This window comes from Balaenoptera acutorostrata, chromosome 1, assembly GCF_949987535.1.
Source record: "Balaenoptera acutorostrata chromosome 1, mBalAcu1.1, whole genome shotgun sequence".
NCBI classification, from domain to species: domain Eukaryota; kingdom Metazoa; phylum Chordata; class Mammalia; order Artiodactyla; family Balaenopteridae; genus Balaenoptera; species Balaenoptera acutorostrata.
The window spans coordinates 154,449,539-154,477,203 of record NC_080064.1 but is presented as its reverse complement, the minus strand read 5'-3'; the positions used below and the strand labels follow the sequence as shown (position 1 = coordinate 154,477,203).

The 27,665-nt window shown below is 41.8% G+C and overlaps 1 protein-coding gene across 3 annotated transcripts in view; it reads left to right on the top strand.

Annotated features, from left to right (window-relative positions):
- The first annotated feature begins 1,957 nt into the window (after window positions 1–1,957).
- UTP25 (UTP25 small subunit processome component) overlaps window positions 1,958–27,665 on the top strand; it is a 29,853-nt gene continuing 4,145 nt past the window's right edge. The window contains exons 1-11 of one of the 3 annotated variants that reach the window (XM_007163976.2): window positions 1,958–2,144; window positions 3,306–3,345; window positions 4,050–4,281; window positions 6,268–6,438; window positions 8,616–8,704; window positions 10,408–10,818; window positions 12,563–12,782; window positions 21,232–21,434; window positions 22,993–23,175; window positions 23,312–23,424; window positions 24,146–24,391. In XM_007163976.2, coding sequence (XP_007164038.2) covers window positions 2,038–2,144; window positions 3,306–3,345; window positions 4,050–4,281; window positions 6,268–6,438; window positions 8,616–8,704; window positions 10,408–10,818; window positions 12,563–12,782; window positions 21,232–21,434; window positions 22,993–23,175; window positions 23,312–23,424; window positions 24,146–24,391 — 2,015 coding nt within the window. In that variant the 5' untranslated portion in view covers window positions 1,958–2,037. Of the gene's footprint in view, window positions 2,145–3,305; window positions 3,346–4,049; window positions 4,282–6,267; window positions 6,439–8,615; window positions 8,706–10,407; window positions 10,819–12,562; window positions 12,783–21,231; window positions 21,435–22,992; window positions 23,176–23,311; window positions 23,425–24,145; window positions 24,392–27,665 lie in introns of all 3 variants that reach the window. The other 2 variants (XM_057555564.1, XM_057555567.1) reach the window with 2 other exon arrangements.

Here is a 27,665-nt window from a genome sequence, read left to right as displayed (position 1 = left end):
GAGGGAAAAGGAAGGGCTGAGTGTGGGAAGAAGAAAGGAAAGAACAAATTTTGCCTTTATTACAATTTTCCCAGGGCCTTCACTAGTTGGCACATGCATCTTCTTTGTGTGGGTTTTACTAAGAGAACTTTCACTGGAGGCATGAAAAAAATGTTTAAATTCCGAACTCTCAGGTTAAAATTTCACAAAGCATCCCCTTTTATGTTGTCAAAGGCTAATATAAATATTTTCAGAAGCGGGCTCAGTGAGCCAATGATGAGACCACTTGGGTGGAGCTAGGGCACAGTTCTGTCTGAACCTGGGAGCAGTCTAGACCTGTCCATAGGACTACGATGACGTGGAAACCAGGAGAGAGTAAAGAGTCACATCAAGTGCTCAAGAGTATAGCTTTTTATAGCAGATCTCTGGAAGAACACCAAGAAACTGGTTGCCTCTGGGGAGGGAAGCTGGGGCACTTGGAATAGGGTGGGAGGAGGAAAAACATTGTATGACTTTATTGTCATAGCCAGGTTATACTGCGGTTAGCGCCTTAGTATGTATGATGACATTTGCAAACAGCCTTTTGTTTACGTAAGTGACTGTACTTTTTATCTTGAAATCAGACAGAAGACAGATGTCTGTTTGTTTATGGGTTCCTTGGCTGGGCCATCTGCTGGCACTACCTGCTGTTTGCATATTTTCTTGATACTCCCTCCCCTCACCTCCCTACCCCACTCTAACCTCCCAGAATCTAATTAGGAGTAGATGGTCCCCAGAACCACAAAAATAGGATATTAATGGTTCTAGTGCGACTTCTATAGGTGTGACATGGTATTGGACAAAGCTCAGATTCTCTCACAGACGCTCCTCTAATAGCAGAGCCAGTGAACACTGTCTTTGATGGCTCCTATTTTACCTTAAATATTCAGGTGAATTCTGTGGCTTATGATTGACATTGTAAGTTACTATTAGAAAAAAAGTGTCTCTGTGTTTATCCTGTGGTTTTTAAGTATTCCTGCACACTCTGCCTGTCTCTAGAGTATTAAGTCCAGTTGCGTTGTTTTTTCCTCTTTGTTTATCGAGATTATTACTTACTTGCATTAAAATGTACCAATTTTAAAGGTACAGTTTGATTAATTTTGGTAATTGTATACAAGGTGTAACCACCACCACGATCCAGATATAGAAAAGTTACTTACCCTTTAAAAGTTTTCCATCCCAATTTGCCCCAATTCAGTTTTGAGACACTTTATTGAGTTTTACTGCTTTCTCTAACATCGATTCTCCGGGTGATTTAGGAAAGTCACTTTACCTCTCTGGATGTGTTTTTGCTTTTATAACATGAAAAATGTCAGAACAGATTTGTTACCAGGGGCCCTTGCAATACTTTCAGAAAATGAGGGGGTAGGGTAAGGGTGGGAATCTCAGCCTTGCGTCCCCATTCTTCACATAGCACACGCATGTGGCAGATACTAGTGGGAAAAGCCTGTGGTCGCATCAGAGAGAATTAGGTTTCCATCTCCTCTCTTGCTAGTGTGTTTGTAACCTTTTGTAAGCATCAGCTTTCTCATCTCTAATATCAGGCTTATTAACAAGGTTTATTTGTTTACTGTTGTGAGGATGAATCGAGACGCGCCGGCACCCTTAAATGTTAGTTGGTATTTATATTATGGCATAATATAAAGGCACTGCATTCAACCATCTCGGTTACTATATGTTTATGCAGGCTGATTCTCACAACCAAAACAGACGCACAAAGTACACTCACCCATTTGCCCACCTGGGGAAGCCCCAAGACTGCCGGCCTGCCTTCCTTACAGAGCTCAGAGAAGAGCTGCGCACGCGTGCATGTGCTTCCAAAGAGCCTCGCTAGGGGGCGGAATGGGAAACAGGAAGTTCTAACGCCTGTCGTACAAGCGCGACGTAAAGCGGGTCTGCTTTATGGCACCCAGCTTCCGCCGTAAAGCGCCGTCGGCAATCCCGCGTGAGTGAGTTGACGAGACTACTTCCAGGTGAAAAACGCGATTCTTGGAGGTTGGTTGACTTGACGTCTTCCCCATGGGCAAACGCAGGAGTCGGAGCCAGAGCCAGCTGCTCAACTCCCTAACTAAAAAGCAGAAGAAGCATCTAAGGGATTTCGGCGAGGAGCATCCCTTCTATGACAGGTACGGAGAGGCAAGGCTGGGACCGGCGCTGCCGGCGTCCTTTCCCGGTGGGAGCCCGCGTGTCCCCGCGTTTGGTCCGCCGGTGCCCCGGGGATAGTGACAGGGCAGCTCCCGCCGCGTCCCATGCTGCCCCGGCGCCGGCCTAGCTCGCCCGGGGATCCTGGCGGCTTCCCACCTGAGATGGGGTTCTTCACCGGTCTTTCTACCTTTTGTTGAGCCGGTAGCTTTATGCTAGACGGCACGCCTCCTGTGTGGCGACTGGGCAGAGATTTTATAAGCTTGTTTTCGTTTTATATGTTTTTAAAGAATTGCTTGGGGGCTTCCCTGGTGGCGCAGTGGTTAAGAATCCGCCTGCCAACGCAGGGGACAGGGGTTCGAGCCCTGGTCCGGGAAGATCCCACATGCCGCGGAGCAGCTAAGCCCGTGCGCCACAACTATTGAGCCTGCACTCTAGAGCCCGCGAGCCACAGCTACTGAGCCAGCGTGCTGCAACTACTGATGCCCGCGAGCCTAGAACCCCTGCTCCGCAACAAGAGAAGCCACCGCAATGAGAAGCCCGCGCACCGCAACAAAGAGTAACCCCCGCTCGCCGCAACTAGAGAAAGCCCGGGCGCAGCAACGAAGACCCATAGCAGTCAAAAATAAATAAATTAAATAAGTTAAAAAAAAGAAAAAAAGAATTGCTTGGGACCCTCGACATCACCGATCTATTCAATGACAATGAGGAAACTAATGTTTGGGTAGCTGTGGGTTCCTCTATAAGTGTCCAGACTCTCAGTTATGATCTTAGCGCTCATCCCACCACTTTGGGCTGCTTTATCAACAGTTAGAGGGATAGTCTACTTAAGAAATTTGCTAGAAAAGGTGAACCCCGAGGGCTTTTATTTGCCAAAATTTCCCATCTTTTGGATGAGAGCCAGTTACTGTGTGACTGTAGTATTTGTCATGTGGTCTTGTTAGACTTTTTCATTTGTCTGTTATTATCTGTTTGGCATACTCTTACAAAACCTGTCCAAATGCATATGGAGTTTTTACTTGACAATAGATACAATGTATTTATAACGGTATAGTCTGCCATGTTCATTTAAAGTTGTATCATTAGACTTTTCCTAATTGCTACATACTAGTAGTTAAAGTTTAACATTACCTGTTTCTTCTCAGGGTTTCCAGAAAGGAAGCAAAACCACAGACTTGTCAACTGGTAATGCTTTATACCTTCTTTATGATAGTTGATTCTGGGCTGTTACTTTTAAGATTATATATAGTAATAAAGTTTGGCTACATTTCCACTCTTTTTGATTTTAGATGTAAGCTATATTTTAGTAATATTGCTTAGTTTTAAGTGCAGATGTCTGTTAAAATGCCATTGTGATAACTAATATAGTATAGAGTATGAAACTATCCTGAGAGGTTAGGCTGTTAGAACCTGTTAAGGAGGCTTACCGGAGGGCTCTTGGTGAATCCTAAGAGGGAATGTCTTGTTTGCTTAACATAAAATAGAGTGCAAAATCATCAAAGGTCTTATTTCATTACCACAGACTCAAAAATAAACTACACTTTTTTGTTGTAAGTTTTCGTGTTGCTCCTTTAAAGGTGCCAAATGTCTGACGCATAGGTTAGATCGCCTTATAACCTAAAGCTCCATGTTTTTAATCTGCTGTCTTCCCATGTGGAACATTAGCAGTTCAAAGAAGAGGAAGAGCTTCTAGAATCATAGCTAGATTAGCTGTTTTAAACAAATTTGGTGCTAGGTTTGGTTGAATAGATAGGATTGCATATTTGCAGAAAAGCTAGTTTTTATTTAGAAAAGTCTGAACTTGGTTCCACTGTGGGCCTGATGATAGTCGTGGGGTAGCAACAAGAACAATATAATTTTTGTTTTTAAAATCCCCATTTTCCTTTTAGTCAGAGAGTTTAGATACTTCAAGTTCTGAAAGTGAAGCAGAGAGTGAACCAGAACAAGTTTCTGGTTACAACAGACTACTTGCCACATTAAAGGATGTTTCCAAGGAAGATGAGGAGGAGGAAGAGGAAGAAGACAGTGTTATAGATGAGACAGAAATGAATCTTGAAGATGGCGATAGTGACATCAGTGTGGAGGAAGAGACGGCAGTAGAGTCTACTGACATGCAGAAGAGTAAGTGTCTTTGATGTGGGTTTATCATCTTTGCAGGGACCACAGACAGATTGCCCCAGGGGCATGGTGCCTTGTACTGTATGAGCTGGGTGAAAGCACGTGGATTCAAAGCAGAGATTCTTAACCTTGTTGGGCTCTGTGATATCTTCAAGAATCTGATGAAGACACAGGACCCTCTGGCCATAAAAATGCAGAAATGACATTTTTGCTTATGATTTCCAGGATTTCATCAATCCTAGTTAAAATTCCCCTGATTGAGAGGAAAGGGAACATAATTCTGTTTTTGTAATGGTCTCAATTTATGAAAGAGATTATTGTTCCTCCCTTAGAGGAACCAAGTTTAATGGAAGATAGACATAAAATATACAAAACTTTTCAAGCATCAAATTTGCATGGAACCGATAAATATAAGGTGTTAAAGAGATGCAAAGTGGTCACATGCTGCCAGGGTAAATGAGGGAACGTTTCAGAGAAGAGCTGGGATTGAAAGCTTAAAGGAACTCTGTCTCACTCAGACATCTAGGTGACTATTTTTTTTTTTAATTTATTAATTTATTTATTTTTGGCTGCATTGGGTCTTTGTTGCAGTGCACCAGCTTCTCACTGTGGTGGCTTCTCTTGTTGTGGAGCATGGGCTCTAGGCATGTGGGCTTCAGTAGTTGTGGCACGCGGGCTCAGTAGTTGTGGCGCACGGGCTTAGTTGCTCCATGGCATGTGGGATCTTCCCAGCCCAGGGCTCGAACCCATGTCCCCTGCATTGGCAGGCGAATTCTTAACCACTGTGCCACCAGGGAAGTCCCCATAGGTGACTTTTTAATTTAACTTTAAAATCAACTTTATTGAGGTATGAATTACATTCAACAAGGTGTACCCATTTTAAGTATGTAATTCGATAAGTTTTGACAAATGTGTCTATCTATATTGTCACCACCAAAGTCAAGATACAGAACGCTTCCAATACCTACAAAAAAGTTTCTTCTTGTCCTTTTACAGTCAGTTTCCCAGGCTTGGCATCAGGCATCAGGCAACCACTGACATGCTTTCTTTCACTATGTATTAGTTTTTCCTATTCTAGAAGCTCATATGAATGGAAGCATACAATAAGTACCCTTTTGTGTGTGGCTTCTTTGGCTCCTCATGTTTTTGTGACTCATCTGTGTAGTTCATATTAGTAATTCATTTCTTTTTATTACTGGAATAGTAGTCCATTGTCTGAATATATCTTGGTAACTTTTTTTATCCTATTATCTTAATGCCTATTTCCCTTACTGTATTTTCTTCTATACTTTAAGGTGTCATACATCATTCTTAGTATTTTAATTCATCGCTTGTACTGGGATAAAAAAATCATTGCCTCAGACTTAGGGATGTTTTTGTTTAATTTTGTTGGTTTTCCAGTTTTCTTTCATGTTTTGGGCTTTTAAAAATGGAAAGTTTGGTTTTTTTAATTATAAAAGTAATATATATTTACTGTAAAAATTTAAGAGGGTAATATAATTAACGTATATCTCCTCCACCCTGAGGTGAACACCTTTAGCATTTTATAGAACCTTCCAGACTACTTTTTTATGGATATATGAGTGAATACAAGTATATACATATATTTGTGTGTATGTGCATAATGGTCTCATACATTTCTGTAACTTACTTTTTTTCTTTAATAATATAACGTGTGTAACTGTGGGTTCACATAAGCTTAATCACATAGTATTCCATTGTAAATAATATGTGGTAATTTAATTAGTACCCCATCGATAGAAATGACGAAATCATTTTTTCTAGTTATTTGTTATAATCAATGCTGCTTTGAACATCTTTACATGTACCGGGCTCAGCAGTCAAGCTCAATTTTGAAACTTATGTCTTCTACCTGAATTTGCTTAAAAGTAAATGATAGTCTAAGGAATTAGATTTCATTTGTCAACAGAAGTGTGATTATATTTATGAGTCGTAAATAATTTCACAAAATGTTTATCAAAACTTCAGATGCGGCCTTACCTGCTGACCCTAAGGGAAAAGATGGGCACGGGCCACCTGGCACGTCAGAGGAATCCCCAGAGGAGTTTACAGATGCAAAACATGAGTCACTCTTCAGCCTAGAAACCAACTTTCTCGAAGAGGAAGGAGGAGGCAACTGCCCTCTGAAAGCGTCACAGGGTCAGAGCACAGCGCGTGTTGTTTGAATTTAGCTGGTGCTTAGTATGGGTGGTTGTGGTCTAATACCTGTTAAATCTCCTGTTATTGGAATGAGCAGCAATAGAAACAGATAGTTTAGCAGCTAGATGTAGAGCTGGAAAGAAATGCTTCTCCAAGATCTTTTGTGTTTTTCACGGTTAGGCAGTGTTGGGAGTGGGCGCGGCTGTTCAGGAGAACAAACAGTTGAAGAATGATAGCAGGGAAGGCCAGTTCCCCGAAGCTCACGATCCACAGCTGGGGTCAGGGGAAGACTTCTGATTTTTTTCCCCAAGCAGGGAAGGGAGAGAAAGAGGAGAAAAGTACTTTGCATTTTTCTCTCTATCCTTCACTTGCTCTTCCTTATTGGAGCAGTAATTTTCCAGATTTGTGAGACCTGGCAGTGGCTAATCTGATTGGTCCTTATTACCAGGAAGCACCTCAGAAGCCAGAAGGCTCCACCCTGTTTCCCCAGTCTCTCTCTTTATTTTTGGCTCCATTGGGTCTTTGTGGCAGTGCGTGGGCTTCTCACTGCGGTGGCTTCTCTTGTGGTGGAGCACAGGCTCTAGGCACGTGGGCTTCAGCAGTTGTGACGCACGGGCTCAGTATTTGTGGCTCGCAGGCTCTAGAGCGCAGGCTCTGTAGTTGTGGCGCACGGGCTTAGATGCTCCGCGGCATGTGGGATCTTCCCAGACTAGGGCTCAAATCCGTGTCCCCTGCATTGGCAGGCGGATTCTTAACCACTGTGCCACCGGGGAAGTCCCCATAGGTGACTTTTTAATTTAACTTTAAAATCAACTTTATTGAGGTATGAATTACATTCAACAAGGTGTACCCATTTTTAAGTATGTAATTCGATAAGTTTTGACAAATGTGTATATCTATATTGTCACCGCCAAAGTCAAGATACAGAACACTCTGGGCCATGCCTCTGTCCCCGTGACTGTCACCTAGACAAGCCTGTGGTAGGCTGAGGCAGGACTCTGCTGTCTCTCAGGTCCTGTGTCTTAGCCTGTGCCTGGGTGGACAAGTCAGGTTGGTCTCATTCTGTGTCCTGACTGCCTTTTTTGGTCCCAGTGCCATTCTTCAACCAGCTGTGCCATTGAAGTTGAAACTTTAATCCTCATTTGGTTCTGTTAGCTATTCTAGACAAGAGGAAGACGTAGCAGGTAGAAGTTGGGCACAAACCCCATTCTGAACTCAAAAGAACTTAAAAAAAAAACCCTGGAGGAAACATTAGGAGGCTTGACTATCCTAAAGTTTCTCTGGTTGTTTGGTCTGTACTGATATATTATCACCTAGAATTCTTATTTCCTATTGTTCACCTTTATCTTAGGTCTTAATATAAGGTGCATTGCATTTGAAGTTTTACTACCTGGGTCCTTGAATGGGTCATTTAACTTTGCTTCTTAAATGAGTGGGACTGGAAGAGAAGATTGGGTGGCCAGCGCAGAGCACTGACCCTGAGCAATGACCGTACCGTTTTGATCATTTGTTCACCTCAGCTGTGTGTTGAGCATTTATATTTGTCTTCCAATGCAGGTTAAATCAGACATGGAACCTACCCTCAGGGATCTTGCAGTCTAGTTAGGTGAGGTAGGACATGCACATATATGTGTTGGTGTAGATAACTGAGGGCAGGGTGTGGCACTTGAGAGAAAGTGATGACTGTCTATAGGGGACCAGAGATGCCTTCTTAGTGGAGCCAGAACTGTGCCTGACACAGTAGGCTCCTGGGAAGTAGTTATTTATTGTGAGTCAGGGGGTAACATTCAACTGATACTATTTGGATATATAGAAATGCGGTGAAGGAGAGGATAGAATTTTCAGTTAAAGGAAGGAAAGCCACAGTGGCAGAAGAATTTGAGAGCCATGTAATTCAAAAATTACATTAGAGAGGTAGGTTAGAGGTGTATGTTGAATTTCAGACCGAGAAGTTTCTTCAAAGGTTTTTGAGCTGGGGAATAATGTGATTAAAGAAATGCTTTAGGGAGATGACCCTGTCAAACTTTTAAGTTCTGGAGTGGGACAAATGATGGGGAACATTGATGGGAAAAAAGATGAGTTAACATCATGAAGAACAGGATGTCGTTCACAGGGGAAGACTGAAAAATCCCTGTCATTTGCTCTAAGTGTTCTAATATTCTTTATTTCTGAATTAGATCCATTTGCACAACATGTAAACAAAGAACTGAAAGAAAAAGAAATCCAGGCTGTTGCCACAAATCCCAAAACTACCCACCAGCTAAAAGTAAGCATTGTTCCGTCATCACAGTCACAAATGGAGAAAAGCAGTGGTCTTGGGTTTTAGTGGTTTCCCTGAATGTATGATACACACCCGTGGCAGATGGCTTGATAGGGAGCAAAACCGAGGAAGGCTGGAAGAGCCCAGTAAGGCACAGGCATAGCTAGAAAAGGCACTGGGAAGCTGGAAGGTGGGGACAAATAAGATAATAATGCTTTGGAGACAGATACCACCAGGGTTTAGATCAACATCTGCAAGGGGCTATCTCATGACCTAAGGCAAGTTAATCTACCTTTTTAATCTTCACTATTCTCATCTGTTAGAGGGGGACAGTAATGCCTGCATCAAAATAAAGTAATTTAGTTTACTGGAAGATATGTAGAAAGTGTTCAGTCAAACAGTAGCTACTGCTGTTCATTTGTTTGAAATATGTGAGATAGGTTCATACCTAAATTATTCAGTATGGAGCAGTTTTTGCTTCTTTTTTCGGTGATTTTTTATTCACCACTGATGCTATTCATAAGAATTGGTCATCCTTGTTTCATTGAAATTTTTATTGAGATAATAACTATAGATGCGATTGTAAGAAATAATACAAAGATATCCCATGTGCCCTTTGCCCAGTTTCCCCAGTGATAACATCTTACAAAACTATAGTACAATATCACAAGTAGGAAATTTCCATTGATACAGTCGACCTATCTTGTTCAGATTTCCTCAGTTTTGCTCCCGCTCATTTGTGTTATTCAGCTCTGTACTGTTTTATCAGGTGTAGGTTGCCCTGGCCATCACCACAGTCAACATACGGAGCGTTTCCAGCGCCACAAAGATCCCTCCTCTTCCCTGGTGCCATCTTATACCCACACCCACCTCCCTTCCCCCATTCCTAACCCCTGGTAACCACTACTCTGTTCTCCGTTTCTATAATCTTGTTATTTCAAAAGCATTGTATAAATAAAATCGTACAGGTTGGCTTTTTTCACGCAGCGTAACTCCCTGGAGATTCATCCCAGTTGTCGGCATATATCAATAGTTAATTCTTTTTTATTGCACAGGTCATCCTTTCTTTATTGCTAAGATCCACAGTTTTGTTACAGTGCAAAAATTCCCAAACTGGTATTCCACAAAATATTATTTTTTACGATTCTAATATATGTCTCCAAAAAACCCAAAAAATCCAAAACAACAACACAAACCTTGTTCCATGCCCAAGTAAATTTGGAAAACTCTGGGTCAGCCGAAGTGGAACAGAGTCCTTGTTACAGGACTCAGCAGAACCTTTATTGTCTAATCTGCATGTGACTCTCCCTGCGGGGGATTAGGTCTTGTGGTGTTTACCGAAGTTATTTGACCGTCGGGCCCCCTTTTTTTTTGTCTAGAGTAAATTTTGACTTCCTACAGTGTGGTCCACAGGACAGTTTGTGACCCACTGATCTAGTGAAGAGCTCACAAGGTTTCTAAAGTCAGAAACCTTGGTCTCTAACCCTTAGCTCTGTTCTCCCCCGTTTGTCTGAATCCTATAACCTCTGAATCTCAGCATTTCCTAAATTGTAAGAAAAGCATTATAGTGTTTACCTTGTAAGGTTGTTGTGAGGATAAAGTGAGAGGATCTGTAAGCTGTGAAAGGCCTTGGTAAATTATAAAGCACTATATGAATGTAAGGTACTGTAATTCATTTCTAACTTAGTTCTTGATCATTTCTCCCACAGTGGCCCATCCTGGGCCAGCTTGTCTTTTCATCCAGGTTTCAACAGTTGGAAACCTTTAAACCCCCAAAGGACATTGACTTAAAGTCACTTCATCTCCAGAAGCCTCTGGAATCCACCTGGATCAAGACCAACAGCCAGTTCCTCTCTGGTCCCCCAAAATCAAGTAGCCCCTTCACACCCCTCCAGAAAGAGCTCTTCTTAATTATGAATTCTTACCGGGACCTGTTCTACCCAGAAAGGACTGCCCTGAAGAATGGGGAAGAGATCCGCCACGTGTACTGCCTGCATGCGATAAATCACGTCCTCAAAGCCAATGCCCAGGTGCTTGCCAACAACAGCAGATGCCGAAGCCAGAAACGTGGGGTGGGTGATGATGATGACTTCAGGGACCAAGGGCTAACAAGGCCCAAGGTGAGTGGCAGCAGCAGAACTTTGCCCTCAAGGAGGCTGTAAGGCACTAACATATAGGTCCTGGCACTTAGCAGGTTCTCAGATGTTTTAATGATTGGAGTAATGAATGAGTCCAAGAATGAGCATATTAGATGGGCCAGGTAATGTCAGAGCAGTGCTGCAGACAGCTCAGTGGACTGTCTCTAACAGATCTAACTGGAAACTTGAGTAGGAGGTACCTCCATGATAATTCTCTCCTTAAAGATAAACCCTGATCCTACGTAAGTAACACTCCACTATAAATCTCTAATTTGTGATTGTCAGAGCTGGATGGGACCTTAAGGAGCCTTTTATTCAATCCCTACATATTTCACCTGTGGACAGAGACCCAGATTCGTAGAGGACCTTGCTAAAGAGAACCAGGGAAAAAATAGCAGAGACAGGACTAGAGCCAAGGATTCTCTTCACTAAGCCACATAAATAAGTAAACCTTGGAAAACAAAATCCCTATTTTTGCATTGTGTCATTATTGCTGCTTAAAGTGATGATTACATTTATGTGGGCTCATAAGCCTAAGCTCCAGTGGATTGGGGGCTTACATCTTTTAATTCTGTCTACATTTTTCATGATGTCCTGGAGCTACATACTGTGCCTCCCATACCCCCTTACCCCTTAGCCTCTATGTCTATATTGAAGAAGCCTCATCTTCTTAGATTCTTCTCATTGAGCTTAATAGGATTTTAGGATTTTAATACTGATATGGCTCTTAGGGATTTCTTAGTCCAACCCTCTTGTTTGATAGCTGGGGAAACCAAAGCCTAGACACTTACTTAGTGTGACAGCCGGGACAGTAACTTGGCCCTCTTCAAAACTGATCCATCATCCCTGCACTGTACCAAACTGAATTGCTACACCCCTCTGGCTGTGCTGGTTGCCTTTCTGGGAAACTACCTCAGAATCTTGAACATCAGGATAATAAGATTATCTGTTTCCATTTAGAATTGCAAAATAGAATATGAGGTAGATTACCCATGAATCACATTCAGAATTTGGTGAATTGCCTGATCTGACTGGGATTATATCCATTGATTGTATTGTTTACACAAGGGTAGTTAGAAGTTAATCATTTGTTAAGCATCTTCTGTTTTTTTTCCTCAACAGTTAACATTAAGCACTTTTGGAAATGTTTGGAAAACTGGATCCTATATTTCCCATTGAAATATGATCTTATTTCAGAAATCCTTTACCATCATTTCTGAAAAATGTACTAGGAAGTGTACTAGAAAAGTAATGATGCTTTAGTCCTTTCCTTACTAGCTTTATTCTCTACTTAATACATCTAATTCATTTGTTCAGCATATTCCTTGGGTCTTATGGATCAAAATACTGAACTAAGTTCTGTGGGAGACAGAAATGAGTAACATTTCTTTTCCTCAAAGAGGTTTGTGTGTTTGTGCCCTTGGGTTTTTGCTAATGGGCACCTCTGTTAACGGCATTGGCTTACCTCAAAAGGTATTTCTACATTCTGCTTAAGAATTGCCCCCCAAGGAACCATGAGATTGAAGTCCATAGGACATGGTGCTGTGGGTCGGAAAGATGCTCAGCCTTCAGTACGGAGCCAGGTCCTGTGTAAAGGGGGTGACACGGATGTGGTGCTTGGCCAGGGGCTGCGGAACAGAGGGCTCCTGAGGTCCTCGGCAGGCTCACCTCGAGCGGTCCTTCCTTCCCCTTGCCCCGCCAAGGCTGCCCATCACTCCCTCCGCAGGTGCTGATAGTGGTGCCATTCCGGGAAGCTGCTTTGCGGGTGGTACAGCTCTTCATCAGTCTTCTTGAGGGCGACAGCAAGAAGAAAATAATTGTAAGCAACAAAAAGAGGTTTAATGGAGAGTATGGCTCAGATCCCGAGGAGAGACCGCCCAACCTGAAGAGGCCTGAGGATTATGAAGCTGTATTTGTCGGCAACATCGATGACCACTTCAGGACTGGTAATTCCTCCTTGTCAAAACTGAGACCCTGAGGGACCTGAGGTGTGAGGTGCACATAGCTGGAAGCTAGAAGCCTGGAATTAGGCATTCTTTCAGAGGGTCACTGACTCAGCCTCCTAGCAGAACCAGAATGCATTTGAGACGTCTCGTCTGCCAGGGGAGAGTCTTGCCTTGGCTAATGGGGTGCATACTTGGCTAATGGGATGGAGTGTCTGTGAAGGCATGTATGAAGGGCACATGCATGTTTATAACAAATGTCTCAGCATGCCTATAGCTGGTAGCTCACAGTCAATGCTACAGGGGTTCTTGGGGGAGTTGGAGGTGATGGGGCTGGGTGGGTCAGTCTGGGGAAGATGAATAAACTAGAGCATCTGTACGTAATGGACTTCCCTCCTGCCTGCCATGTGGAGTGCCCACACCTGAATTATCTCCACTCTGGACTTACTGACTCCCACCCAGCTTTGCACATTTTTGCTTCTCTCTCATTCAGCTCCCATGTACTTGGTTGGTTGTACATTGAAAAAGTTCCTGGAAAATACTTATTAGTCACATATGCCCGTTTACCAATTATTAAGAATCTACTATGTGCCAGGCACTGTTAAGAAGCTGGAGATAAGGAATTAAAAGTTACTGTTAAGGAAGTCCAGCCTTAAGACAAACCAGACAGTATGGGATGAGATGTGTTATGGTTAGAGGATAGTGGGTGTTCTATTTAAAGTATTTAAAGCAAATATCCTTACTCAAAATGGGCACAGGACTGTTAGGGAAGGCCTTCTGTTGGAGGTACCATCCGTACTAAGTTGAAACCTGAGTAGGATTTAGCCAGGTACAAAGTGGGGTGATGAGAGTGGAAGAAAAAGTTTCAGACAGGAAACTGCATGTGTGGAGGCATCAGGGTGAATAAACCGGCATGACCTAAGATTCAGAGGCTTTAGCATGGCTGGAGTGTGCAGTGCAAGGGGATGAGAGCTTATGGTTAGTTTTAAACATATGCAGGTGGCCAACAAGCAGCTGATAAATCAGTCTTTTGTTTAATTGATATATAATTGACATATTAGTTTCAGGTGTACAACATAGTGATTCAATGTCTGTATACCTTACAAACTTAACCACAGCAATAAGTATAGTTGCATTTGTCACCATGCAAAGTTAATGCAATATTACTGACTATATTCCCCATGGCATACATTGGATCCCTGTGACCTGTTCACTTTATAACTGGAAGTTTTATACCTCCTGATCTCCCCCATCCATTTTGCCCACCCTCCAACCCCACCCTCCCTTCTGGCAACCACCAGTCTGTTCTCTGTATCTATCAGTCTGGTTTTTTGTTTGTTTTGTTTTTTAGATTCCACATCTAAGTGAAATCACATGCTATTGATATTTGTCTTTGTCTGACTTATTTCACTTACTGTGATACCCTCAACAAGGTCCATCCTTGTTGTCGCAGATGGCAAGATTTCATTCATTTATGGCTGAGTAATATTCCATTGTGTGTGTGTGTGTGTGTGTATGTATATACACACCACATCTTAATCCATTCATCATCTATGGACATTTAGGCTGCTTCCATATTCCATATCTTGGCTATTATAAATGTTGCAGTGAACGTAGGAGTGCATATATCTTTATTTATATATTTATTTTTGGGGGGGAGGTTTTTTTTTGTTTTTAACTTTTGGGTTTATTTATTTATTTATTTATTTATGGCTGTGTTGGGTCTTCGTTTCTGTGCGAGGGCTTTCTCTAGTAGCGGCAAGTGGGGGCCACTCTTCATCGCGGTGCGCGGGCCTCTCACTATCGCGGCCTCTCCTGTTGCGGAGCACAGGCTCCAGACACGCAGGCTCAGTAATTGTGGCTCACGGGCCTAGTTGCTCCGCGGCATGTGGGATCCTCCCAGACCAGGGCTCGAACCCGTGTCCCCCACATTGGCAGGCAGACTCTCAACCACTGCGCCACCAGGGAAGCCCCGCATATATCTTTTTGAATTAGTGTTTTTTTTTTTTTCTCTGGATAAACACCCAGAAGTTGAATTGCTCAATTGTATGGTGGTTCTATTTTTAATTTTTGAAGAACATCCATACTGTTTTCCATAGTGGCTGCACCAATTTACATTTCCATTAACAGTGCACAAGGGTTCCCTTTTCTCCACATCTTTGCCAGCATTTGTTATTTCTTGTCTTTTTGATAAGACCTATTCTGACAGGTTTGAGGTGATATCTCATTGTGTTTTTTTTTCTCTCTATGCTTTGGTTAATAGCAACTTATAATACATGGTGGCTGTAAGAATTTATAACTCCAAAATCACAGCCTATCATTTTATAATATTACATTTTGATCACAGCACTTACTAGCCACCTGATACATTCTTCTTCTTTTTTTTTAATTGGAGTAGGTATAGTTGAATTACAATGTTGTGCTAATTTCTGCTGTACGGCAGTGACTCAGTTATACACATATATACCCTTTTTTATACTCTTTTGCATTATGGCATATCCTAGGAGATTGGATATAGTTCCCTGTGCTATACAGTAGGACCTTGTTGTTTATCTATTCTAAATGTAATAGTTTGCATCAACTAACCCCAAACTCCCAGTCCATCCCTCTCCCCACCCCCGACCTTGGCAACCACAGGTCTGTGAGTCTGTTTCTGTTTTGTAGATAGGTTCATTTGTGCCATATTTTAGATTTCATATACAAGTGATATCATATGGTATTTGTCTTTCTCTTTCTGACTGACTCCTCTTAGTATGATAATCTGTAGTTGCATCTATGTTGCTGCCAAATGGCATTATCTTGTTCTTTTTTATGGTTGAGTAGTGTTCCATTGTATATATGTATCACATCTTTATCCATTCATCTGTCAGTGGACATTTAGGTTGTTTCCACGTCTTGGCTATTGTGAATAGTGCTGCTATGAACATAGGAGTGCATGTATCTTTTTGAATTATAGTTTTGTTCAGATATATGCCCAGGCGTGGGATTGCTGGGTCATATGGTAATTCTATTTTTAGTTTTCCGAGGAACCTCCATACTGTTTTCCATAGTGACTGCACCAATTTACATTCCCACCAACAGTATAGGAGGGTTCCCTTCTCTCCACACCCTCTCCAGCATTTGTTATTTGTAGACTTTTTTTTTTTAATTTTATTTATTTATTTATGGCTGTGTTGGGTCTTCGTTTCTGTGCGAGGGCTTTCTCTAGTTGCGGCAAGTGGGGGCCACTCTTCATCGCGGTGTGCGGGCCTCTCACTATTGAGGCCTCTCTTGTTGCGGAGCACAGGCTCCAGACACGCAGGCTCAGTAATTGTGGCTCACGGGCCTAGTTGCTCCGCGGCATGTGGGATCTTCCCAGACCAGGGTTCGAACCCATGTCCCCTGCATTGGCAGGCAGATTCTCAACCACTGTGCCACCAGGGAAGTCTTGTAGACTTTTTAATGATGGCCATTCTGACCAGTGTGAGATGGTACCTCATTATAGTTTTGATTTCTCATTGTGATTTTGATTTGCATTTCCCTGATGATTAGTGATGTTGAGCATCTCTACATTTGACTGTTGGCTGTCAGTACAATTTCTTTGGAAAAGTGTCTATTCAGGTCCTCTGCTAATTTTTAATGGGATTGTTCGGGGCTTTTGATAATGAGTTACATGAGCTCTTTATATATTTTGGATATTAACCCCTTACTAGATTTGCAAATATCCTCTCCCATTCAGTAGATTGCCTTTTTGTTTCACTGATGGTTTCCATTGCTGTGCAGAAGCTATTTAGTTTGATGTAGTCCCATTTGTTTATTTTTGGTTTCAGTATCTTATGATACTGAAACCAAAATATCCAAAAAAATATTGCTAAGACTGTTGTCAGGGAAGTTACTGCCTATGTTTTCTTCTAGGAGTTTTGTGGTTTTCAGGTCTTATGTTCAAGTCTTTAATCCTTTTTTTTTTTTAATTATTTATTTATTTTATTTATGGCTGTGTTGGGTCTTCGTTTCTCTGCAAGGGCTTTCTCTAGTTGTGGCAAGTGGGGGCCACTCTTCATCGCGGTGCGCGGGCCTCTCACTATCGCGGCCTCTCTTGTTGCGGAGCACAGGCTCCAGACGCGCAGGCTCAGTAATTGTGGCTCACGGACCCAGTTGCTCCGCGGCATATGGGATCCTCCCAGACCAGGGCTCGAACCCACGTCCCCTGCATTGGCAGGCAGATTCTCAACCACTGCGCCACCAGGGAAGCCCCCTTTAATCCATTTTGAGTTGACTTTTGTAGATGGTGTAAGCTAGTGGTCCAGTTTCATTCTTTTGCATGTAGCTGTCTAGTTTTCCCAGCACCATTTGTTGATGAGACTGTCTTTTCCGCATTGTATATTCTTGCCTCCTTTGTCATAGATTAATTGACCATATAAATATGGATTTATTTTTGGGCTCTCTGTTCTGTTGATCTGTGTCTGATTTTGTGCTATTACCATACAATTTTGATTACTGTAGACTTGTAGTGTAGTTTAAAATCAGGGAGTGTTATACCTTCAGCTTTGTTCTTCTTTCTCCTAATCAGTTTGGCTATTCAGGGTCCTTTGCAGCTCTGTACAAATTTTAGGATTATTCTAGTTTTATGAAAAATGTCATGGGTATTTTGATAAGGATTGCATTGAATCTGTAGATTTCTTTGGGTAGTATGGACATTTTTTTTTTTGAATTTTTTGTGTTTTTAAAATTTATTTATTTATTTTTGGCTGTGTTGGGTCTTCATTTCTGTGTGAGGGCTTTCTCTAGTTGCAGCAAGTGGGGGCCACTCTTCATTGCGGTGCGCGGGCCTCTCATTTTCGCGGCCTCTCTTGTTGCGGAGCACAGGCTCCAGACGCGCAGGCTCAGTAATTGTGGCTCACAGGCCTAGTTGCTCCATGGCATGTGGGATCTTCCCAGACCATTGCTCGAACCCATGTCCCCTGCATTGGCAGGCAGATTCTCAACCATTGCGCCACCAGGGAAGCCCTTTTTTTGAATTTTTGAATTTTATTTATTATTTTACACAGCAGGTTCTTATTAGTTGACCATTTAATACATATTAGTGTATACATGTCAATCCCAATCTCCCAATTCATCACACCACCACCCCCATCATCACTTTCCCTCCTTGGTGTCCAGTATGGACATTTTAACAATACTAAATCTTCCAATCTATGAGCATGGTGTATTTTTGCATGTTTGTGTCATCTTTAATTTCTTTCATCAATACCTTGTAGTTTTCCAAGTACAAGGTTTTTACCTTCTTGGTTAGATTTTTTTCTAGGTATTTTATTCTTTTTGATGCTATTGTAAATGGATTGTTTTCTTAATTTCTCTTTCTAATAGTTCATTATTAATGTATATAAACGCAACAGATTTTTGTTAATTTTGTATCCTGCAACATTACTAAATTCATTTATTAGTTCTGACAGTTTTTTGGTGGAGTCTTTAGGGTTTTCTCCATAAAGTATCATGTCATCTGCAAAGTCAGTTTTACTCCTCCTTTCCAATTTGGGTATCTTTTATTTCTTTTTCTTGCCTAGTTGCTGTGGTTAGGATTTCCAATACTATGTTGAATAAAAGTGGCAGAAGTGTGCATCCGTGTCTTGTTCCTGATTTTAGAGGAAATGCTTTCAGCTTTTCACCACTGAATATGATGTTAGCTGTGGGTTTATCGTATATGCCTTTGTTATGTTGAGATACATTCCCTCTGTACCCGCTTTGTCAACCCATCCTTGCATCCCTGGAATAAATTCTACTTGATTATAGTGTATGGTCCTTTTAATGTATTGTTGGATTCAGTTTGCTAATAATTTGTCAAGGATTTTTGCATCTGTGTTTTTCAGGCATATTAGCCTGTACATTTCTTTTTTTGTGGTGTTTCTGTCTGGTTTCAGTATCAAGGTTATGCTGGCCTCATAAAATGAGTTTGGAAGTGTTTCCACCTCTTCCGTTTTTTGGAATATGTTTGAGAAGGATAGGTATTAAATCTCCTTTAAATATTTTGTAGAATTTACCAGTGAAGCTCTCTGGTCCTGGTCTTTTGTTTTTGGGGAGTTTTTTGATTACTGATTCAATCTCATTACTAGTAATTGATCTATTCACATTTTCTGTTCCTTCATGATTCAGTTTTAGAAGATTGTGTGTTTCTAGGAATTTATGTATTTCTTCTAGGTTATCTGACTTGTCGGTGTATAATTGTTCGTAGTAGTCTCTTATGATACTTTGTATTTCTGTAGTGTCAGTTATAACTTCTCTTTCATTTCTGATTTTATTTGGGCCCCTTCTCTTTTTTTCTTATTGAATCTGGCTAATGGTTTGTTATTTTTGTTTATCTTTTCACAGAACCAGCTCTCAGTTTCATTGATCTTTTTTTTGTCTCCATTTCATTTATTCAGTATTTCTCACCTGACTTTTATTATTTCCTTCCTTCTTTGTTGGAAGTTTTTTCCTTTCAGCATATTTGAACATCATGCCATTTCCTTCTGGACCACAAAGTTTCTGCTGAAAAATCAGCTGATATTCTTATGAGGATTCCCTTGTCTGTAATTAGTTGTTTTTCTCTTGCTGCTTAAGATTCCCTCTTTACCTTTGACTTTTGACATTTTAATTATAATGTCTCTTGGCATGAATCTCCTTGGGTTCATTTTGTTTGGGACTCTTTGTGCTTGCTGGACCTGAATGTCTGTTTCCTTTACCAGGTTAGGGACATTTTTAGCCATTATTTCTTCAGATAAGTTTTCTGCCCCTTTCTTTCTCTTTGTCCTCCTTCTGGGACCCCTATAATGTGGATGTTAGTGCCCCTTTCTCTCTCTTCTGTGACCCCTTAACACTGATGATAGTACACTTGATATTGTCCCACAGTTCCCTTAAACTGTCCTCATATTTTAAAAATATTTTTGCTCTTTGCTGTTTTGTTGGGGTGATTTCTACTACCTTGTCTTCCAGGTCACTGATCTGTTCTTTTCTACCATCTAGTCTGCTGTTGATTCCCTCTAGTGTATTTTTCAGTTCAATTATTATATTCTTCAGCTGTGTGAGTTCTGTTTAGAACTTTCTTTTATTTTCTATCTCTTTCTTGAGTTTCTCACTGTGTTCGTTCATTCATCTCCCAAGTTTGGTGAGCATCTTTATGACTATGACTTTGAATTCTTTATCAGATAAATCACTTACATCTGTTTCATTAAATATTTTTTCTGGGGTTTTATCTTGTTCCTTCATTTGGAACATGTTCCTCTGCTTCCTCATTTTGCTTGACTCTCCGTGTTTGTTTCTGTGTATTATGCAAAACAGTTATTGCCCCGTCTTGAAGGAGTGGCCCTGTGTGGGAGATGAACTGTATTTTTAACATTTTCCTAGTTCTTGGTTGTCTTATAAACTCCCTCTCTCTGTTTGTTTCACTCCCATGGAGTCTAGAAATGCAGTCCCACCCCCATCTGCCTGAGCCTGGTGCTCAAGGAGTGTCCCCTGTGTGGGCTGCATGCGACTGTGGCCTCCGGTCGTGTCCTGCGCGTGGCATGAGGTGGGGTAGGCGCGGCTGCTCGTTGTGCATGTCTGTCAATGCTGCACACAGGCAGCGCAGGGCAGTGGGGTAGGGGGTATTCACCCGCCACCACTGTTAGCAACTTAGAGTGAGAGTGCAAAAAACGGCACCCACCAGTGCCATCAAGGTAGAGGGAATTGGTAAAAATGGCATCTGCCAGCATTCTGTCCCCAGAGAGAGTCCCAGCCAACTTCTGCCCCTCTGGTAGATGCTTTAAGATTAGCAAGTGAATCTCCTTCACATATGATCTGGGCTCTTTACAAACTGCTACTTGTTGCTTAGGAAAGAGATGTGGGCAGGAAATATAAATTTTTGTGATGATAATGTTAAAGCCAGAATTAGTGAATATATTTATCCAAAGCTTTATGTAGAATGAAAGAGAACTTGTGGGTGAATCCAGGGATTTGTAGAAGAGCTCTTTGAATATGGAAAAATAGATAAGGACCAGGTCAGTAGTAGGAGAAGTAAGTGTTAAAGTCGTGGAAACCACTGGTAAGGAAAAGAACATTTCAAGGAGGGAGTGCTTATGCATTCGTGACAAGAAACACTAAAGTGCCATTGAATTGGTAACTGAGAGCTGTTGGTGACCTTAGCAAGAGTCATTTCAATGGTGTCCTGAGACTCAGAGGCAGATTGCAGTGCATTAAGGAGTGAGTGGGAGGTTTTAAAGTAGAGACAATTTTCTGGAAGGTTTGCCGGTGAAGGAAAAGAAGAGGATGGGAGCTAGAAGGGACCGTAGATGCAAAGGAGGGATGATGATGATTTTAATAATTAAAGCAGTTTGAGCACAATTATATGCAAAGGGGAAGATGTGGAAGGTACAAGGGGAGGCTGCAGTTTGAGAGGGTGGAAGCTGATGGCTCGGTGGTGACTCATGAACTGATGTATGCTTGGCTGTTTTGTGTGTAGGAGTGGCAATACTGCAGAGAGGCATCCGACTTTATGCCCCCTTCTATTCGTCAGACATCCTCATTGCCTCCCCTCTGGGCTTGAGGACCATCATTGGTGGAGAAGGAGAGAAGAAGAGAGATTTTGACTTTCTGTCTTCTATTGAGCTTCTCATCATTGATCAAGCTGACATTTACCTGATGCAGAACTGGGAGCATGTCTTGGTAATGCTGGTCATTCACATTTAGAGACAAGAAGCTCAGTGGTTTGAGTCTGAAATGGTTATTAAAGTCCAGATTAAAACTCAGCTTGGAAATGGAAATATTCCACATTTTCCAGTTTGAAAATGGGAAATGTTGTCCCCTCTTCTACCCACAAGTTGGTCAGTAAAGTATCCAGAAAGATAAAAATTCTTGTCAACATTTCCAAATCTCCAGAAAAGATTTCTTCCCCTTAAAATTTGCTTCTCCCTGGTGGCGCAGTGGTTGAGAATCTGCCTGCTAATGCAGGGGACACGGGTTCGAGCCCTGGTCTGGGAAGATCCCACATGCCACGGAGCAGCTGGGCCCGTGAGCCACAATTGCTGAGCCTGCGCGTCTGGAGCCTGTGCCCCGCGACGGGAGGGGCCGCGATAGAGAAAGGCCCGCGCACCGCGATGAAGGGCGGTCCCCGCACCGCGATGAAGAGTGGCCTCCGCTTGCCGCAACTGGAGAAAGCCCTCGCACGAACCGAAGACCCAACACAGCCAAAAATAAATAAATAAATAAATAAGAAAATCCTTTAAAAAAAAAAAAAAAATGGCAGTAGACACATTGGCAGCATAGAAGCAGGTCAAAAATTTTAAAAAAAAGTTGCTTCTAGTAATAGACCAGTTTAGTGTGGTTGGTTGGTTGGTTGGTTGAAATTCCTCCTCACCAGGAATGTTTTTATCTAAAATAGTTCCTCCTATTTATGCTTGTTCTCTTTTGTTTGGTCTTCAGTGGAGATGGAAAAACATTGCTCATGATTTCTTAATTTGTGATGTTTTACAGAGAAATGTAAGATGTTTTTGTCCCCTTACTGTAATTTGTGCTATAAGTTTTTTTCTCCCTCTCAACATACTCTGCAATGTTTTGGGGTTTAGGATTGTGCTTTGGAACAATCCTCATCACAGAACTATAGGTTTATTTTTATAAGGCATGTGAGAATTTACCTTTTCTACAACCCCAGGACTTGGAGTAAGTTCAGGACAAATAAAGGGGAGTACTTATTTATAAAGTAGGGAATAAACTTATAGTACTTGTGACCCTTCAATATACATTACAAGGTAAAAATATGATTAAAATAGAAAAGGCATGTCGATGGTTGAGTCATCTTTATTTTGAGCAAAAGGCACATGTAGTCACTCAGGGAATTTTCTAACGTTTTGGGAACCAAGTCACGGAAGGACAGCAGCTCTGTTTTCCGCGGCATTTCCCTTCTTGTCCAAGTCTGGAACTGAGTTGCTTATAGAGTGACCAGAGTGGCATTTCAGAATTTCCTTTAAAAGAAATATTCTGTATAGGTAGCATCTTGATCCTTTTTGAAAGATCCATGGGGTGGCCAGTTTGAGCTTTTCTTCTTGTTCGCTTGACTATGGGCAAGTCACTCACCCATCTGAGCCTCAGTTTTCTTGTTGTAATTTGGGAGATGATAGTATGTACTTCATGGGGTTAAATAAGATGATGGGCTTATAGAAAGGTTAGCAATGCCTAACAGGTAAGTGTTCAATAAGTATTAATGGAGTATTATTTCTGCTCAAAGCATTTGATGAACCACATGAACCTACTGCCCTTGGACTCACATGGGGTGGACTTTTCTCGAGTGCGCATGTGGAGCCTCAATAATTGGTCCAAGTACTATCGTCAGACGCTGCTGTTTGGGGCCCTGCAGGATGCCCAGATCAACTCTGTGTTCAACAAGTACTGCGTCAATGTGCAAGGCCAGGTGGGTTCTCTCCTTCTTTCTCTGAATTTTCATGAAGTATTGTGTATTGTGTGGGTCATGAGGCAGAAGGAGAGGATAGCATTTGGTCAACAATGGGGATAGCTCACTTCCTAATGTTCTCACTGACTCCTGGCAGGTGGCTGTGAGGAACGTCCCGATGACAGGCTCCATCAGTCATGTCCTGGTGCAGCTCCCACATGTCTTCCAGAGGATGGAAGCTGAAAACCTAGCTTCGGTGATTGATGCCAGGTACCCTCCCCTGTCCCATTGGACCCCTGGGGGTCACAGAGAGGGATTTTACTTGGGCATTCAAATTTAGAATTGTATTCCTTGTTGGCTTTATTAGTTACCATTTACGAAATGAAATTAGATAATTGAATCCCATCATGCCATTGACAGAGGAGGACGCTGAAGGCCAGAGAAATGGTGTCTTGTCCTAGTTCCGATAGTGGCAGGGTTAGTAAATCGGGTACTTTCCCCTAGACTGTGGCATTTTTAAATTACATTAATTTTTTAATGCCGCATGTCAACAACTTAATTCTAAGCCCTTCAGGGCAAGAACTGTTTTTCTAATTCTCTATGTAATTTTCCCCTGTCTTCTCATTGTGTTTAGTCAGGGGACCCATGGTAGCAGAATGGTGCTTAACACATGGTAGGTGTTCAGTAATTATTTGTTGACTGACTGATTGACAACTGAATGAATGAATGTTACAGTTAGGTACTTCCTAGAATAATTCTCTGGGATATACCAGCATCACATCTATTCTTTATGATGAATAGTGTTAGCACTTACTTTTTAATGCGCTTAACAAGTTTTATCCTTACATAATCTCTTTGCAATGAGGTAGGCCAAACTGGCCTCTTAGGGGAGGTAGAAGGAGATTGTGACTTGCCCAGGGTCATGCAGTTGGCAGTGACACTATGGCTCACCTCTAGACCACTGACTTTGCCCTTTGCCTTTCCAAATCAGGTTTAACTTTTTCGTCAACAAGATTTTGCCTCAGTATCGTGATGCAGTCATGTCTCACACGCTTATCTATGTCCCCTCCTACTTTGACTTTGTGCGTCTCCGAAATTACTTCAAGAAGGAGGAACTGAACTTCATTCATATCTGCGAGTACACCCAGAAGTCTGGTGTCTCCAGGGCCAGACACTTCTTCCTTCAAGGAGAGAAGCAGTTCCTGCTCCTCACAGAGCGCTTCCATTTCTACAAAAGGTAAAGTAGGGCCAGGTTTCAAGTGTCCTCTCTGGAGGGCCTGCTTCCAAGTGCATGGTGGGCTTTGCTGTGTTATAAGGTCCTCCCTTGCTTCACCTCCTGCAGAGAAGCCAGAGTTTGGGGGGCTGGACAGACTTTTCTTGATTGGTTGGTTGGTTTTCTTCCAAAATGGGCATTGTTGGAAAAGGTGGTAGAAACGAATGAGTGACTACAGTATAACCTGTATATAGATCTGGAGTGGGTCCATACTTAGGGTACCTCCTGTAGCTGTGGGTGTACCCCTCAAGAAAGACGTTACAGAGCTGAGCAGCTCTCGACAGGGACAACTCAGCTGAATACAGGAAAGGGAGGAACCTGTCATAGAAGCACAGATGAAACATTGGGGACTGTGTGGTCTGTGGAGATGGAAGTTGAGTACAGTGTCAGTGTTCAGAAAGTTCTCCTTTGTCCTGAGGCAGTGCACACACACTTCTGCACCAAGGAGAACCAGGACTAAGGGACTCCTTGAAGTTTATGAGAAGCAAAAGGTGAGGGGCTTAGAGTTGAATATTTAAGGGCTTCAGGGTTTGCTTAGCTTCCCCACCATGTGACTTTGACAAAATAAGTTGGATTGGCCTTTTTTTTCTTTCTTTTTTTTTTTTTTTTAATTCTAATTAGAGTGTTAGTAATATTGAGCCTTCTGTTACTATTTGGGATAGTTGCAGCCCTTTGTGCCCCCAGAGTTTGGTTATTTTATTGTTTTGCTAATTCTCTCTGCTGCCAAATGTAAAAGCCCCTTTTAAGCTCTTACCTAGAGAGACTGGAAATTGCATCCTATAACCTTTTCTTTCCTGATTCACAATAATGTCCAGTGAGTTTAAGTTCTGACTTTACTGTTTTATTAATTCTCAATCATAAGCTAATGAGGGGCACGTTTCCTCAGAGAATCCCTAACATCTAAGCCTGAAATCCTCTAGGCTTTGGAACATATTAGATGATGCACCTTGGCATTGCCATTGCCTTTTAGTTTATGCTGATATTAGGATGGTGTTCCTCCGAAATGTTCTCCTTACCAGGACGGGGAGGGAGGGATCCAGCAGCCTGCCGGAGCGAAGCAGGCTGGCATGACATGACTTCTTTGGGTATTCTGCTGCCTAGATGATCTGCTAGTGGAGAGTTGAGGAATGACTACATTTGCGTTTGCTGGGCTTCATCTTGGCTACCCAGACAAGGCTGTTTGGCCCAAGAGTGTTAACGAATGCCTTCTTGCTGGCATCATCATTTGCTTTGTTCCAGTGAGTTGTTGTTTTCATTCATGTTGGAAGTGGTATTTTGGGGGAGTTTGCACTCAGCAGGTCTAAAGAGCCCTTAGTTTTCCAAAAGCTTGATACATCAAAGCAAGTCCTTTAGATGAAGTGGATGGATTGGAAAACTTCCCAGCGTGATTGTCTGTAGCAAGTGTGAACTAAGCTGGGATGAGGACTGCTCTCAAGTAGCAGCTTTTCAAGGAGAGGGCATGATGTCAAAGGAGCCCTTTCTCTTAAGTAGGCAGGACAGTCTCCTGTCTTACACTGTTTGTTTATTGACCAAACTGTTTTGTCCCCAAAGTCACTATAAAGACAAACCTAACACGTGCCATTTGCTTTATACCCTGGACCAGGTTAGTGGGTGTTTGAGTTGAATGGAGATAATCTGCAACTGCCAATTATCTCAAGGTTCCCAGCTATAGATTTTTTTGCTTGAGAGGTCACCAAGGTGATGATGGGTATTTTGATCTGCAGTGTCTTTGTGATTTGATTTTTTCATTTGACCTTGGGAAAAGTACATGTATTTTAAACTTTAGTATCCAGCTTTAAAATTCTGTATTTATATTCTCTATGGAAGTAGGCAGTGTTAGACATATTGCAGTTCGTTTGTGAGCTAGCAAAAAACTTTCAACCTGAGGATTTGTTTTCTTTGGGGAGATGAAACCAGTAGAATCTTAGGATGGGATGGGCATTTGGTCATGATGGCCCTCCTGAGGGGAGGACAGTTCACAGTTCTTTCTCTGAGCATTATAGTGGGTTAGCACAGGAAGGAGGATTTTTAAGCAGGGGGCAGTCAGAAACTCTGGAGGTGGGAAACGCTAGTGGGGTGTTTCTGAGTGCTCCCTGCCCCAGGGAGAACCCCAGTTGTAGAAGTAACAGACCTGGTCTTTATAGACTGTATGCAGGAGCCAGCCTTGCAAGTCAGTTGTGGGTACCTCATTTATCTTTAACAGTTGTCAGGTAACATAGACATCTGGAATGTCCTTAGTTTTAAGTCCTGTCACAGTGTTACGCCGTATTTGTAGGGGTCACTGAAGACCCAAAGCACATATAGGAGAGGAGGAAGGCAGGGGAAGAGGTGCAGAAGATCATGGGAATTGGTACTAACTGCCCCTCTGAAGAGGTTCTGGTCACGTTCTCTTATTTCCAAGAGATGCCTAGTCTCTAATGTGGACGAATTGGTACTAAGAGAGATTTTCTTGGTTTTTAAATATAATACCTATTGGAATTGGTTTTGTTTTATTTTGCTTTAAAAATTCTCTCATTATAAGAGTATTACACAATTATTGTAGAGAACCTAGAAAATCTAGGTTAAAAAAATGGGATCACTTATAATCTTACTGATATAAATACCCATTTTGGTGTATTTCTTTCCTGTCTTTTTAATGTAAAAAACACGTGCACATGCACACAGACACAGACATTTTAAAAAGGTTACCAAAATTGGGATCACAATGTACATATTGGGATTTTTTTCTTTTATCTTGAATGTTTTATGTGCTTATTGAAAAAAAGCTTAAATAAGTTAGCATTTTGGTATATATTTGTATGTTATGGATGTATTTTTAAGTTAATATATATATAGTTCTACTATATCCTGCCCCCGCTCCAACTTTTTATTTGGGAAGATTTCATTTCAAAAGACATTGTAAGACTATCCCAGTGAACATCTCTAACTCCTTCCACTTAGATTTCACCAGCTGTTAGCATTTTGCCACATTCTCACGCACCCACATTCTCTGTCTCTCCTTCTCTCTTTCCACTCACATCTCTTATTTTTTCTTCCTGAACCATTTGAGAGTAAATTACGGGAGGCTTCATGACACTTAACTCCTAAATCTTTCAGCCTGTAGAGCCTAAAAACAACATTCTTTTATCTAACCACACACCATTAACATACCACTTGACATTACTGCAGTAATACCATCTAATATTTAGTCTGTATGCAAATTTTCCTAGTTGTTCCCAAAATGACTATTACAGCTGTT